Raw genomic sequence first — 14408 nt, 5'->3', positions numbered from 1 at the left:
GTAGTCATCGCCTCGGTGAGGCCCAATGTACGAAGGTCTTACCTCACCACCTCAGCCCAGGTCTTCCTGGGCCTACCTCTTCCACGGGTTCCCTCAACTGTTAGGGTGTGGCACTTTTTCACGCAGCTATCCTCCTCCATTCTCACCACATGTCCATACCAGCGCAATCGTCTCTCTTGCACGCCACAACTGATGCTTCTAATGTTCAGCTTTTCTCTCAAGATACTTACACTCTGACGGGTATTCACATTGACATTACACATCCAACGGAGCATACTGTGGAATGGTTGACATATTTGGAGTGGTGGGGATCTATGGACCAAACTTAGTTGTTCAATGAACCTGCTGGATCAAGATGACCTAGGGCCATACAAAACCAAACATGGCTCCCATCATGTCTAAATGATACATCTGATCTCAACATTATTGATTTTTTAGGGATTATACAAGAAATTTATTGATAAACAGACAATCATTTGTGACTGATGATTAATTTTCTTACATTTCTCCTTCATTTTTTTCATTAATTATTTTAAAACCCAGGACTTAGCTGTTCAACAAACATGCTGGATCAAGACTGATCTATGGTCATACAAAACCAAACATGGCTCCCATCATGTCTAATTGATACATCTGATCAACATGATTGATTTTTTTTTGTGATTGAAGAAGAAATTTATTAACAATCATTTTTGATTGATGATTAATCTTCTTAACATTCCTCCTTCATTTCTTCTTTAATTAAATTAACTATTTTAAAACCTTCATCAATCTCTTTATCCTTTCTTTCTCCCTCTCTTAACCACATAGAAGCTAATATGCTAGAAATAACAACCAAATCTGCCTTAAATCACACCTTACTGGCTTAAAAAAGAGGACAGTGAATAATGTACAGATAGACACACAATATTTGAAACAACGAGATGGTCACGGTTGGAATATCCCTGTTTATAGGTTGTCTATTCGAACAGGACTGATACAGAGCTAAACAACATTAGTACAAACATAGGAGCTTTAACCAACTAAAAATAGCAGCCAAATTGCTCATAAATCACATCGTACTAACTTAAAAAGGAATGACTGATAGATTGGATAAAATGGTTCTAGATCCATTATGAACAGTAAGTACAGACGGGATGATCAGGGTTGGAACGTCTTTGTCTGAACGTCTGCCGGATCAACGATTAGCTGACTTGAGGGTTAAAAATGAAGACCTAATGGAAAGTCTTCAGAAGCTAATCAAGCTGAAAATAATTATATTTTAATTGTGGAAATGAAAGGAACACAGATTAGAAATAAAAGAAGATATTATCAACAAAACCATTATTTATCGATTGATAAACTTTGATTGAAAAAAAAAAACTGAGGTGATGGGTAGGAGAGCGATTGTTGCTGCTGTTATTTAGCCCTAGGCCAGCTCTGATCGAGCAGAAAAGCACGATGAAAGACGCGACTCCAATTGTGACCATCCTGTCTTATTTTTATTTCACACAGTATAACTAGGTTCATATTAATATATTTTTTTATAAAGACAGTAAGGTAAGATATGAAGGAAATTTGGCTGTTATTTCTAGTATGATGAGTAACCAACTAGCGGCCACTCGTTTAGCTTCCAGGGCTTTCTTCCTTTATCAAACGTGCCAACCGTGCCATCCCATCTTTTTTGACATAATGTGTCTAGGACTTATATTATCCTTCCTGTGTGACCTTCTTTTTTTATGATTTGAGGAATGGGATTTGGCAGCTATTTCGAGGCGGAACTGGTGATCACGTAGATGCTTCCAAAGGGTTCCAGATAGAAGAAGAGAAGGACAGCCAGGAGAAAGGTAGACGGCGAGATAAGGAGATAGAGACAGGCAGACAGATTGAGAGAGAGAGAGAGAGAAGACATAGAAATAGACAGAGGGAGCGAAAGACAATGTGACAGAAAGAAAGAGAGAGAAAGAAGAAAAATATTGAAGGTTTAAAAATAAATTAATGAAGAAACGAGAGATGTAAAAACTATAAATTATCAATCAAAAACAATTGTCTGTTAATCAATATTTTCTGCATAATCACTAAAAAAAAAATCAATATTGAAAGCAGACGACATGGTAGGAACCATGTTTGTTGACCTAGCAGAACTATTATCAAAGATGTTCCAGACGCGACCATCCTGTCTTTTACTAAGACATCGTGCATCGAACATCAAGGGGTCACATTATCTAATACGACCTTCCTTTTTTATGACAGTAACGTATGGTTTGAGGTCGATTTTGTTGTTATTTCTTGCATGAAAGAGCTTGCTCATTGGTGATTGTTTAGCCCTAGGTCAGCTTTAATTGAGCAAAATTTACGCTCAAAAGCACTCCAGTCATGACCTATACATCTTTTTTTCTCCAGACGTACTGTAACTAGTTACTCGTACTTTGAAACATTTGGGTGTAATCTGAGGGTTTATTTAGCTGTTATTTCTCTACGAGTTAGTTTGGGCATCTCATACTTTTTCCGAGTGTGCCCCTACATCGACTTTGTTTCCTCATAACTTTGAGAAAAATGGATATTTTTTTTAATGAAATTTTCAAGAAATACTTTTGAGATGGAGTAGATTACTATTATACCAGAATTTTGCAGTGGAGGGTCGGATAATACACACACCTCGACCCTGTTTCTTTATACATCATTTATTTAACATCAAATTCCGATATAAACGTAATCCACACCATCTAAAACGTATTTGTAGAAAATTTCATTTAGAAAAATAGCCATTTTTTCTGAAGTCGGTGGAGAAAGCACACAAGTGTAGTTATGCCGATTTGGCTGATATTTCTAGCATGTTGGGGACTCATTCATTAGTTGGTATTGCTTAGCTCCAGATTTGTTCTATCACAGTAAACCTAATGTTCAAAAGCATTCCAGCCATGACCAGCCCATCTGTTTTCTTTCTAGACATTTTGTATTTATGACATTATCCAATATATCTCGTTGTTTTTTGAACCAACAGGGTGCAATTTGAGGGGACATTTAGCTGTTATTTATACATGAGTTAATCTAGGGTATCTCATACTTTCTCTGTTGGAGTTCTTCCTGATTTTATTTAACCTCCAGTCAGTCAATTATTATCGAATGGACTTTATGATCGAAGACGATACAGTTGTGACCATCACATCTATATTTTCACACATAAAAAAAAGTATTTAGGGCTTCACTGAGAAATGTGGCCTTCCTTTTTTTTTTGAAGATAGGGGTTCGCTTGACCACTGGAATTCTGCAGAGATAGGTATATAGATCATATATAGGTGCTTGTCGTATTTAATGTCAATGTATTCGAGAAGGAATTAATGGACTGAAGGAGGCTTACCAAATGGTGAAGAAGCAAATGATGTGTGGTATAGGAAAAGGGAAATAAATGAAGGAAATGTTTCTTACGTATCAATAGTGGTGATGTCTTGCTGATATGGGAGATTATAGAAATGGCGGTTTTGTGTGAAGGGGAGGGAGAGAGAGACAAGGGAGGAGAGGGAAGAGGGGAAAGAAATGATTAAAGCAAGGGAGAAAGAAATAGAGGAGTGAAAGAGAGGGAGAAAGGGGAACAGAAAAGGAGGGAGGGAGAGGTGAAAAAGAAAGAGTTAAAGAAAATGGAGGGAAAAGAGAATGAAAACGAGGGAGAGAAAAATAAAAGAAACGATTAAAGAGAGAGACAGAAATGAGAAAAATAATTGAAATTGAGGGAAAGAGAAAATTAGAAAGAGGGAGAGGGAAAAATTGAAAAAGAGAGAAAAAAAACGAGAAAGAAATAATGAGAGGAGAGATGTTGTTGGCACTCCGTCGTTTACGACGTCGAGAGTTCCAGTTGATCCGATCAACGGAACAGCCTGCTCGTGAAATTAACGTGCAAGTGGCTGAGCATTCCACAGACACGTGTACCCTTAACGTAGTTCTCGGGGATATTCAGCGTGACACAGTGTGACAAGGCTGACCCTTTGAATTACAGGCACAACAGAAACAGGAAGTAAGAGTGAGAGAAAGTTGTGGTGGAAGAGTACAGCAGGGTTCGCCACCATCCCCTGCCGGAGCCTCGTGGAGATTTAGGTGTTTTCGCTCAATAAACACTCACAACGCCCGGTCTGGGAATCGAAACCGCTAGTCCGCTGCCCTAACCACTGGGCCATTGCGCCTCCACAGAGAGGAGAGATAAACTGTTGCAAGCCAACGCCTGTAGGAAAGACATGGGCAGAGTGGGAGATTGCAGTGGTTAGGGTGTTGTACTCACGATCGCAAGATCGTGGGGTCGATTCCAGATCTCCGTGGTAAGTTGTGTTCATAAACAAAACACTTCATTTCACGTTGCTCTAGTCCAATCAGCTGTAAAAGAGTAACCCTGCGACATGCTGTTGTCTCTTTCAATGAACAAGGTTGTGATCTTGGTCACTTATATGCCATCAAAACCGAATAATCGGTTCTATAACAGTAATACCAAGGGGTTGATGATGATGTTCTAGGAAAGAAGGATTGGTGGATCTTTTTGGTTTGACGGGCAACATTTTTCATTAATGCTTTATGTAGTGCTTTTGGTACCGAAACACTTTCAAACTTCGTATACTTGTATATTTTGTATTATAGAACAGATAAAAAATTTTCATATTCGAAGTTATTTCATGTAAAAAGTTGTCGTATTTCGGTAATTTCAACCAATCACTGACGTCTATTGAGGTGAAAACATTTAATGCCGTGGAATATAAACAACGGTGTCATGGGATCTTTTCCCTTGAATAAAATTAGTGCCGTTTGTCAACAACAACTACCCGTGTTACTCTTATTTATGACATCGTTCGTGCGTTTGTACTGGTTTTAGCTTTAGGGTTTTAGGGTTAGGGTTCGGGTTTTAGAGTTAGGGTTAGTTTTAGGATTGCGGTTAGGGGGATCTTTTTGGTTTGACGGGCAACATTTTTCATTAATGTTTTATGTAGTGTTTTGGTACCGAAACACTTTCAAACTTCGTATACTTGTATATTTTGTATATTTTGGATTGGCTACACAATTAGTGCGGAGAAAAGGAACGTTAGCTGCAACAAGGATAACGAGAGATGGATGGAGAAACAAGTGGATTGGGAACGTTTAAGTGATGGAGGTTCGAAACCGGACGGTTGTGGGAAGCAGCCGAGACCAAGATAGTAGCTAAAATCTTTATTATGATCACTACAGATCAAACATAGATGAGGACGGCACAGGACAGACAATTACACAGAAGGAATGAGATCGTGCTTCTTTACAATTTGATTTTAACTATTATGTACAATTTAATAAATTACAAATGAGAACTTGCAATAAAATTGAGAACTTGAACAGATCAGTTTTTTGTTCTTATTTTAAAAATAATACAGAAATTCAATTCTCTAACCGAGCAGCCTATAAGGCCCAGCAGATCACTTTTTATTTCTTCGATGGTTAATTTGGGCAACTAGCACCCACCTTTTTCATCACTTCCTTCCATCTTTGCTCATATACTCTAGCTGACAGTGTCCTCTTTTCCAGCCCCATCTTGCTTTTCAGATGATATCTGAAGTAACTCAGCAAACCGGGGCCGGATATATAGGACCCTGTCACAAAACCTTCCATTCTTGTCCTCCATATGCACTCTTTCAACACTGCTACCGTACAGAGAAAACAAGCCTCACCTTCCTTCGAGCGTCCAGTTGGCGGTATCAGCCGAGACCAAGATAGCAGCTATCGTACGTGATGCAGTTTGATAGTCCGGACACGTCGTACTCTCAAGTCTTTTTTATCCTCCAGTCTTTTCCCTGTCTACTCATTATTGTTGCTGATTGGCTCACGTACGTCCTGGTCGAGCAGATCTACGATCACAGGCACTCTATCTGTGACCATCCTGTGTTTTCACAGACCCTACCTCAGATTACAAAACCTTGTATATCGTTCATTTTTTTACTTGTTTCGGTAATCAGACTGCGGCCATGCTAAGACACCGCCTTAAAATTTTAGTCGAATGTATCGACCCAAGTACTTATTATATCGGTTTCTTTTGCCAAACTGCTAAGTTACGGGGACGTAAACACACTAGCATCTGTTGTCAAGGGGGGGAGCAAACACAGACACAACATACACACACATATATCGTTATATATATGTATGTATGTCAAAACTAAATTTGGCCGAATGCGTTTTTTTTTCAATATTTAATTTTGCTTGCAATAGTCGGTTCTTTTGATCAAACTATCATATCTCCAGCTGCTTCAGATGAAAATTGTCAAAGTGTAGTACAACGGTTTAGCATTTTTCAAAAGTGTAGTAAGCCCCACATACGACAGTTTTTCAAAAATATTTCCGACTAAAAATATCATACATGCATGGAGTTACGATTTTATGCACCCAACAAAGTACAATTGTTAAGCTGAAACTGTTGATAATGTAAAAAGAAATGGAATGATGAAACTACATTTTCGTTTTCTGAAAAAGCAACATTTTGGACTTACGACATTTTTTGCATAACAGCAACGATATATCTATATATATATATAAAAGAAAAATTTTGTCCGTTTGTGTGTTTGTTTGTCCCATAAAGTGAAAGTAACTGGTTCAAGGGAGGTAATACTAATTGTGCACAAACTTATGAGGAACTGCATTGAGGCAAATATTCTCACTGCTTTGCGGTAAACGTGACACTGTCTTCGTACCTCGCATACCAGTTATACCATCTAATGTCCCATCCAAATTTAAGCCCTTACAGCTTCCCACTTTCTTTTGCCATGAGCATTAATGAAAGTCAGGGCCAAACACTAAAAGTTGCTGGATTGCAACTTGAAGAACAAACAGAAGTTTGTATATGAAATCCATCTTTTTTCTACTTCAATTGTTACATGTTTTTCTCTTATATAATACACACATACAGGACTAGGAAACAGGACACAGCATTTGTAATTTCATTGGACTATTACTTACTGTTGCCTTGCCTTCCATTCCTGTAATATGGAGCGTCGGAATTTCTGCACTAACATCGACAGGATATAGCATTTGTAATTTCATTTCACTATTATTTACTGATATTCCTAATAAAAAAAAATGTCTCCTAAAGAAAAGACCGTCAAAAAATGGACACCAAACAAACGCACGACGTGCAGCAGAAAGCGAAGATGAGACATGCGCAAGCCTAAATCTGTGGTCGTAGTCTCACCCTGGTTCAAATTTGAAACTGAATCTTTCAATTCTCTTTGGGCATACGGCCTATTCAAATGTTAAAAGAAATCAAGACAAATGGATCTTCCACTTCAACTGTGGCCTTCTCAGTGCCACCACACAGTCACCTGGATTCCCTAAAGCTATTCTTGTATATGATATAGCTATTCTTCTACGTTAGTTCAAGATATACCGCCTATTCAAACGTCAAAAGAAACAGTGACAAATAGATGTTCCACTTGGCCTTTTCAGTATTATCGCAGTCACATGGATCCCGTAAAGCTATTCTTCTATATGATATACCCATTTTTCTAGCTTCTCGGTTCTGACATGAGCATTAATAAAAGTCAGGGCCAAACAGTAAAAGTTGCTGGATTGCAACTTGAACAAACAGAAGTTCGTATATGAAATCCATGGAATATACGAGAATTAATTATTAATCACAATTGTTTCGATACATCAAGCATCGATTCCTCCGAGGTAGGACACTCAACAACTAGTTCAGGAGCATCCGGTGGTGCAGATGTATCTCGTCGGTTGATAAATAAAATGACTGTTCCACAATGTAACTTCCCGTTTTGTAGAGAGAAAAACAGCCAGATGGAGTAAAAAGCATATATATAGAAGATCAAAAATGAAATTGCAGATGACAAAAAGAGAAACGAACAAGTAATCCAGCGAGAAAAGTATTGAAAATAACCGTTAACAGATATGGATGTATAAACGCCCTCGCGCAAGCTGCATGGCACGAGTAAACACGCTCATACAAACATCAACAAAAATGTGAGCATACGCACACGCGAGGTTTGGTGCACTCGAGATTGAACTCGAAACCATGTGGTTAGGAAGCAAGTTTCTTACCACACAACCACGTCAGCGTCTATATTCTTTACGTAATCTTGTACAATCCTTTACTTGATGCGTCTTTTTAGTAGAAATTTTTTTTAAATCAAACAAAATTCTGTGAATTGAGAAACATTTGGCTACTATTTGTAGCAATCTCAAATCTGGAACTCATCAAATTGAGGCCGAACACCCTAAATATATATAGTTTATGAGTTGCTGTCGTCTGCTGCGTCAAGTCATTCAGCTGGTGAAAAAAGGTTTGTAGCAGATTCAAATCACACCACTGCGAGATCACTGTTATTTCACGGGATCGGCCGATTAACCGAGCAATCAGCGTCAAGTCATCATGTGATTCGACTTTCTAGAACTCTCTAATGAGCCCTATGAAAAGGTGGGTTTTGGCAACCGCTTTAACATCTCCATTCTCATTTCATTTACCAGCCGTTGCAGATAGAAGGTACAGATTTTGCTGTCATGAATATAGCGCGATTATTTTCCTTGTGGTGATGGGCAAGTGACAGATTGATACATACCAATTATTTTGCTGTAGCCCCCAGTAATATGTCTCTTTCGGTGTATAATTGTCGATTTTATTTTTCATCCAAAGACCAACACTAAAAAAAAAATAATACTATGTGCCGTAAATAAAGCTTCTGCTAATTGTTCGTGAATGTCTTTTATCTTGTTTCAGCCATTAGACTGCGGCCATGCTGGGGCACACCGCTTTGAAGAATTCCAGTATTTTTTTTTTAGTCTGGTACTTATTCTATCGGTCTTTATTGCCGAACTGCTAAGTTACGGAGGCGTAAACACACCAACATTGGTTGTCAAGCGGTGGTGGTTGACAACCACACACACACACACAAATATATATACGGCGGGCTTCTTTCAGTTTCCGTCTACCAAATCCACAAATCTTTGATCGACCCGGGTCTATAATAGAAGACACTTGCCCAAGGTGCTACGCAGGAGGACTGTACTTGGAATCATGTGGTTGAGAAGCAAGCTTCTTCCCACACAGCCACGCCTGCCTCTATGCATTGTTAATCATTTTTACAGTAACTCTAGAAAGATATTTTCGTTTTCTACCAACATCAGTAAACAAGCAGAAAACGATAGGGTTAACGAGCTATTATAATTGATATTCATTTATCCAGATAATAGAGATTATACTTTGTTAGCAAAGTAGGCTTATTAGTAAATTTATTATTAGTATGTATAATTTTTCTTCTTTAAACAATGTTAGGGTATGAAAGGATCATTTATCCGTCGTATGAAACCACCGTCCCCATCAAATCCTTAAAAATTATATTTGTAAAAGCAACAAAGTTTAGTTCGCTCAATGCGCCAGTTTATGAGTGATCCTGGTCGGAGGTCCTGCAAGATCTATGACCATAACCCTTTCTTCAAGACCAAAGCCACTGAAAATATTTCGCTTTTGTATTTGGTTTGCAAGATTCTTCATATGAACTCGTACGTTGAACCATATTTTGTTAAATTTCGAGAGGGTCATTATGTCAGTATTAAACACACACACAAGGGTTCTATTTCACTTCTTTATTTGTCAATTGGTTAACTATTTAATCAATTCGTTGATGATTAATCGTTCGGCCAATTAATCAATCAATGAGCTAATCTTGCCAAAATCCTTTCGTCGCCAAACGGAACAATCAGTTAACCAACTGACAAAAAACAACAAAACTATAAAAAAAGCCCCCCCCCCCAAACGAAGAAATGAAATAAAACCAGTACATATGTTTATTATTAGTATAATGACCCTCCCGATATACAACACTGAAAAGAAATTAGATGTAATCAACTGAATGAGAATAAGATTTGTTATTTCGGCTGTGGAAGAACGAAAGACAAAGTCGATTGAGGCAGTTTTGAACGCGACTTATTTTAATACATGCATGGAGATGAAGTCGAAACATAGCGCAGTAGATTCTGTAAGAGAAGCATCAATATTTAGGTTTATGCTGGATGTAGTTCTATATACCGTCTGACCGAGTCATGGTATGAAGAAATGAGTAAAACATGACGCGACATCGTCGACAAGAATTTTTACTCGATACGAAAAAGAGGGAGAGATAAAAAAAAAGGAGAGAGAGAGAAAAGGTGGGAGATATAAGGGAGAATAAGGAAAGAGATATATGAGAAATAAAGGGAAGTGTAAAAGATATAGAAGGAGAAAAAATCATTGAAGACAAGTAAGCCAGCCGCCCAACCAATCAAGTCAGCTAGGCCGCCCCTCTTTCTTCCATTCAAATCTTTGTTTTTCAAAGAAAAAGAAGGAAAAAAAGAAACATACCAGGACAAACAACCCCTATAGAGATGAAAAATACATAAAATATAAAATGAAAACGTGAAACAAACAGAAAATCATAAAAAATAAAAAAGCAAGTTTGCAAGCAAGTATATAGCAAGCAAGACAAACAAGCCCCGGCACATGCCTGTCCCCTTTGGATAGAAATGGAAGCGTTCTACTTTCCAGTTGATTTTTTTTTCATTGCGCGCAAGAGTGAATGCGAGGGAGGGGGAGGAAGAGAGAGAGAGAGAGAGAAAGAGAGAGCAGATAGGGAGGGAGAATTAGTGACACAAAGTGTGAAGAATAGAGAGAGTGGGAGGGATGAAGAGGGAGGAGAGAGACAAAATTTAAGTAAAGTAGAAAGAATATAGGAAAGATATATAAAGAAAAAGCGAAGTATAATGCTAAGAATCCATATAAATAGATAGATAGATAGATAGATATAGAAAGATAGATAGATAGATAGATAGATAGATATAGATAGATAGATAGATAGATATAGATAGATAGATAGATGGATAGATAGATAGATAAATAGATAGATAGATAGATATAGATAGATAGATAGATAGACAGATTGACAGACAGATAGATAGATAGATAGATAGATAGATAGATAGATAGATAGATAGACAGAAAGCTGGCTAAATAGATAAGACAAAGACATTGGTAGTAGAAAGAATATAGAGAAATAAAGGCGAAATAGGCAAAGAATAGACAGACAGGCAGCCATAGATAAGGGAGAGAGAGGAGTAGTGAGAAAGACAGTGTAATAGAGAGAAGAAATTGATAGAGACAGAGAAGGAAGGAGAATATTAGAGAAGATGGGCGAAATAGTGAAAAAGAAAGGTCAGATGCAAAGAGTGGGTAGGATGGAAAGATGTGAATTGAAATGAGAATAATACAGACCAGCAAGGAGAGAGAGAGAGAGAGAATTGAAGGGATTGATAAAGAGAGAAGAGGTAAACTGACTTGAAGTTAGAGAGACGGAAGGAAAAAGGTAGAAGTCAGAAAAAATTCTAAGATTGTAAGAGAAAGAGAGCTAGAGAGAGAGGGGAGGGAGGAAGAGAGAGAGGGCAAGAGAGAAAGAACAGGGACTGAAGAAAAACTAAAAAAAGTGAGAGAAAGAAAGTGGAATGAAAGAAATGTGAGAAAAAAGATGAGAAGGAGAAATAGTGGAAGAGAAAAACAGATATAGATAGCGTAAAGGTAGTTAGGAGGGGAAGGAAGAAAAATGATAAACTAAACGAAAAGGAGAAACGGATAGGAGAAGAGGGAAAGAAAAAAAGAGGAAAATGAAAGAGGGAAGAACGATTGAGAAAAGGATGACGAGCAGTATAGGGGTAGAATTGAAGGAAAAGAGAGTTAGACAAAGAAAAAGGGGCAAATAGAAAATGAAAGGAGAGAAAGGGAGAAAGATTAGTATGAGAAGAAACTGAAAGAAAAAAAGGATCGTGAAAAAGTAAAAGTGAGAGACAGAAAGAAAGAACGAGAGAAAAAGAAATAAAATCGAGAGAAAAGCGGTCTGATTAAAAGAATGACGAGAAAGGGAATGTAATGAGACTGAAGGAGAAAAAGGTACAAGGAAAATATAGAGGGGTGGCGAAAGAAATGCCAAAAAAATAAAGATGGAAATAAGAAAAGAAAGTGAAAGGGCGGAAGGAAAATGAGTAAGAAGAAAGAAGAGGGAAGAGGAATAAGAGGAAGAATGAGTAAGAAAAGTGAGAGAGAGAGAGAGAAAGGGAAATGGAAAATAGAGAGTTTGAAACTAGAGTTGAATAGAAATGCAAAGAAATAATAATGAAGTGATAGAGAAAGAAACAAATATATGTACAGAGAAGGAGAGAGAGAGAGAGAGAGACGTAGGCAGATAGAGAAAGAGAGACAGAGAAAGGCCGAGAGAAAGAAGAAAGAGAAAATGGAAAAATAAGGAGTTTACAAATGAGAAATAATGATGACAGAAATAAAGCTGAGGAGACAGAGTAGAAGGAAAAAGTGTTCGGTGGTGAAGAAAGTAATATAGAAATATAGAAAGAAAAAGATATATAAATAGAGAGAGAGAGAGGGAGGGAAAGAGAGAAGGAAACGGAGAAGCAGAGAAAGAGAGAGGAGGAGGGAAAGGGGATGAGGGCGCCACTAGAAGGCTATCGGGTACAAACAATTCCCAACGACGTGCACAGCCGAATGAAGCTAATCGGCCGTCGCTTTGTTGCTTCACTTGCCCCCACTTACTTTTCAACGCTTATATATTTATATATCAGTATATACTACTCATACACAGAGTAAATACTCCATTATATATATATATATATATATTATCTATCTATCTATCTATATATATATAGTTACTAGTTTTTCGACTCCAACGTCCAAAGACTACTCTTCCCACTACATTCTCCGGCTGGATATCCTCTGAACTACTTGCCTGTCCGTGTCGTGCCTTGCCTTGCCTCGCCCTCTGATTCGCCTTTTGCTTTTTTTCTCTTCATATTATTATTATTGCTATTTCTAAATTACGTATTTTGATCTGCCTTGGCAAGGGTAAAGGCACACTTGGATCACTTATTTCGTCGACATTTAGTCTTGTATACCATCTTCCTTGATACACATCTTATCTGTCTATGTATCTATCTACATACCTATCTCTAAAAAGCAAGGATATATATATGTATACACGTGCAGATACCGATCTTATTAGTACCTTGCTATATAGATGTATATCTGTAATAAATAGTGGTGATAACTATATATGATATATCTACACATATATACTCAACGCATATATACACAAATATAGACAGATGACTATCTAAAAGAATTTCTGGTAAAACGATATATAAATATAGATATATATCGGAATCGAGAACGATAACGATATAGTCGGTGGTGATAAATAATACACACACACACATATATATATATATATCGCTCAGAAATTTATTATTGCTTATATATATATAAATATTATTATTATTAAATACATAAGCAAGACTCGGCAACATGACCGGAGTGGTTCTGGAAACTTTAAGTTGGAGAAAGCTATCCTTTTTAGGGATATGTTTATTCATTGCTCTGGTTATATTCTTCTTAATTGGGGGCCTTATCGGTGAGTATCATCCTTTCGTCTTCTTTTGTATGCTTTATTTTTCTTTCGTTTCTTCACCGTTTTTTAAAAAATTTATTCTTTGCTTAGCTGAGTGAGCAGGTCAGTTGATCTGTTAGAAACAACAGCTAAATCCCTCCCAAATCACACACGGTTTCTTAAAAAAAAGAGGGTGAAGAAAAGGATTTATTTGATGATGTAGCCTTTAATGATGATGCATATAAAAAGCCGGGACTGTTGCGGTTGGAACGGCTTCGATCATACATCTACGCCATCGGGGCTGAACTGAGGACTGAGAAACAAGAACAGACTTCTTAAGTTTTTTTTTTATTGCGGGGAAAGAAAAAACAAAACAAATGAGCAGAAAAAAAATCAGATGTGGGTCTAGAAATTGATACACATCCGAATGTGCAGAGTTGTTGTTTAACTCTGAGTTTATCGCAAAGTATCTTAGCAAAAACATTCTAGTTGTGATCAATCTTTCTTTTCTCCTTGTATAAATGTGCATACATACATACATATACGTATATGCATATACTCGCGCGCACACACATACACATGATTGTTTACTAATGGTTCCTCCCTTCTAGAAGACGCTAGAGTGTGTTTCGAAAGAGTTTTAACTGCTATTTCTAACACTTAGAACGACTACATTCCTCTTGAAATAATTGAAGTACAACTATATATAATATATATGCGCGCTTGCGTATATACATATACATATACACACACATATATATATATATAATATATGTGTGTGTGCGAAGATTTAAAGGGGCGAGGAGACTTTCTCGCAAATTTAGAATAATCGAGAAAAAGAAAAAATGTTATCTTTTCAAAATTATTTTACAAGTATGCGGAAAGAAAAACTCATTTATAGCGAATGTTTTTTTTATTAAAAGGTTTCCATTTAACTACCTGTATACTATCTATCATTCGACCTAACTACTCGTAAAAACTTAACAGTTGCAATATATATAT

General features: G+C 37.2%; 2 protein-coding genes across 5 annotated transcripts in view; one reads left to right on the top strand and one right to left on the bottom strand.

The window, feature by feature from the left end:
- LOC106883691 (uncharacterized) overlaps window positions 1-7860 on the bottom strand; it is a 41605-nt gene extending 33745 nt beyond the window's left edge. The window contains exon 1 of one of the 4 annotated variants that reach the window (XM_014934798.2): window positions 6937-7860. In XM_014934798.2, coding sequence (XP_014790284.1) covers window positions 6937-7020 — 84 coding nt within the window. In that variant the 5' untranslated portion in view covers window positions 7021-7860. The other 3 variants (XM_014934800.2, XM_014934799.2, XM_014934801.2) reach the window with 3 other exon arrangements.
- A 4598-nt stretch (window positions 7861-12458) lies between these two features.
- LOC106883690 (protein wntless homolog) overlaps window positions 12459-14408 on the top strand; it is a 43813-nt gene continuing 41863 nt past the window's right edge. The window contains exon 1 of the mRNA XM_052975944.1: window positions 12459-13430. Within this exon, the coding sequence (XP_052831904.1) occupies window positions 13325-13430 (106 nt within the window). The 5' untranslated portion in view covers window positions 12459-13324. The remainder of the gene's footprint in view (window positions 13431-14408) is intronic.

Source organism: Octopus bimaculoides, chromosome 23 (assembly GCF_001194135.2).
Source record: "Octopus bimaculoides isolate UCB-OBI-ISO-001 chromosome 23, ASM119413v2, whole genome shotgun sequence".
Taxonomy (NCBI): Eukaryota; Metazoa; Mollusca; class Cephalopoda; order Octopoda; family Octopodidae; genus Octopus; species Octopus bimaculoides.
This window is presented reverse-complemented; position numbering and strand designations above follow the sequence as displayed.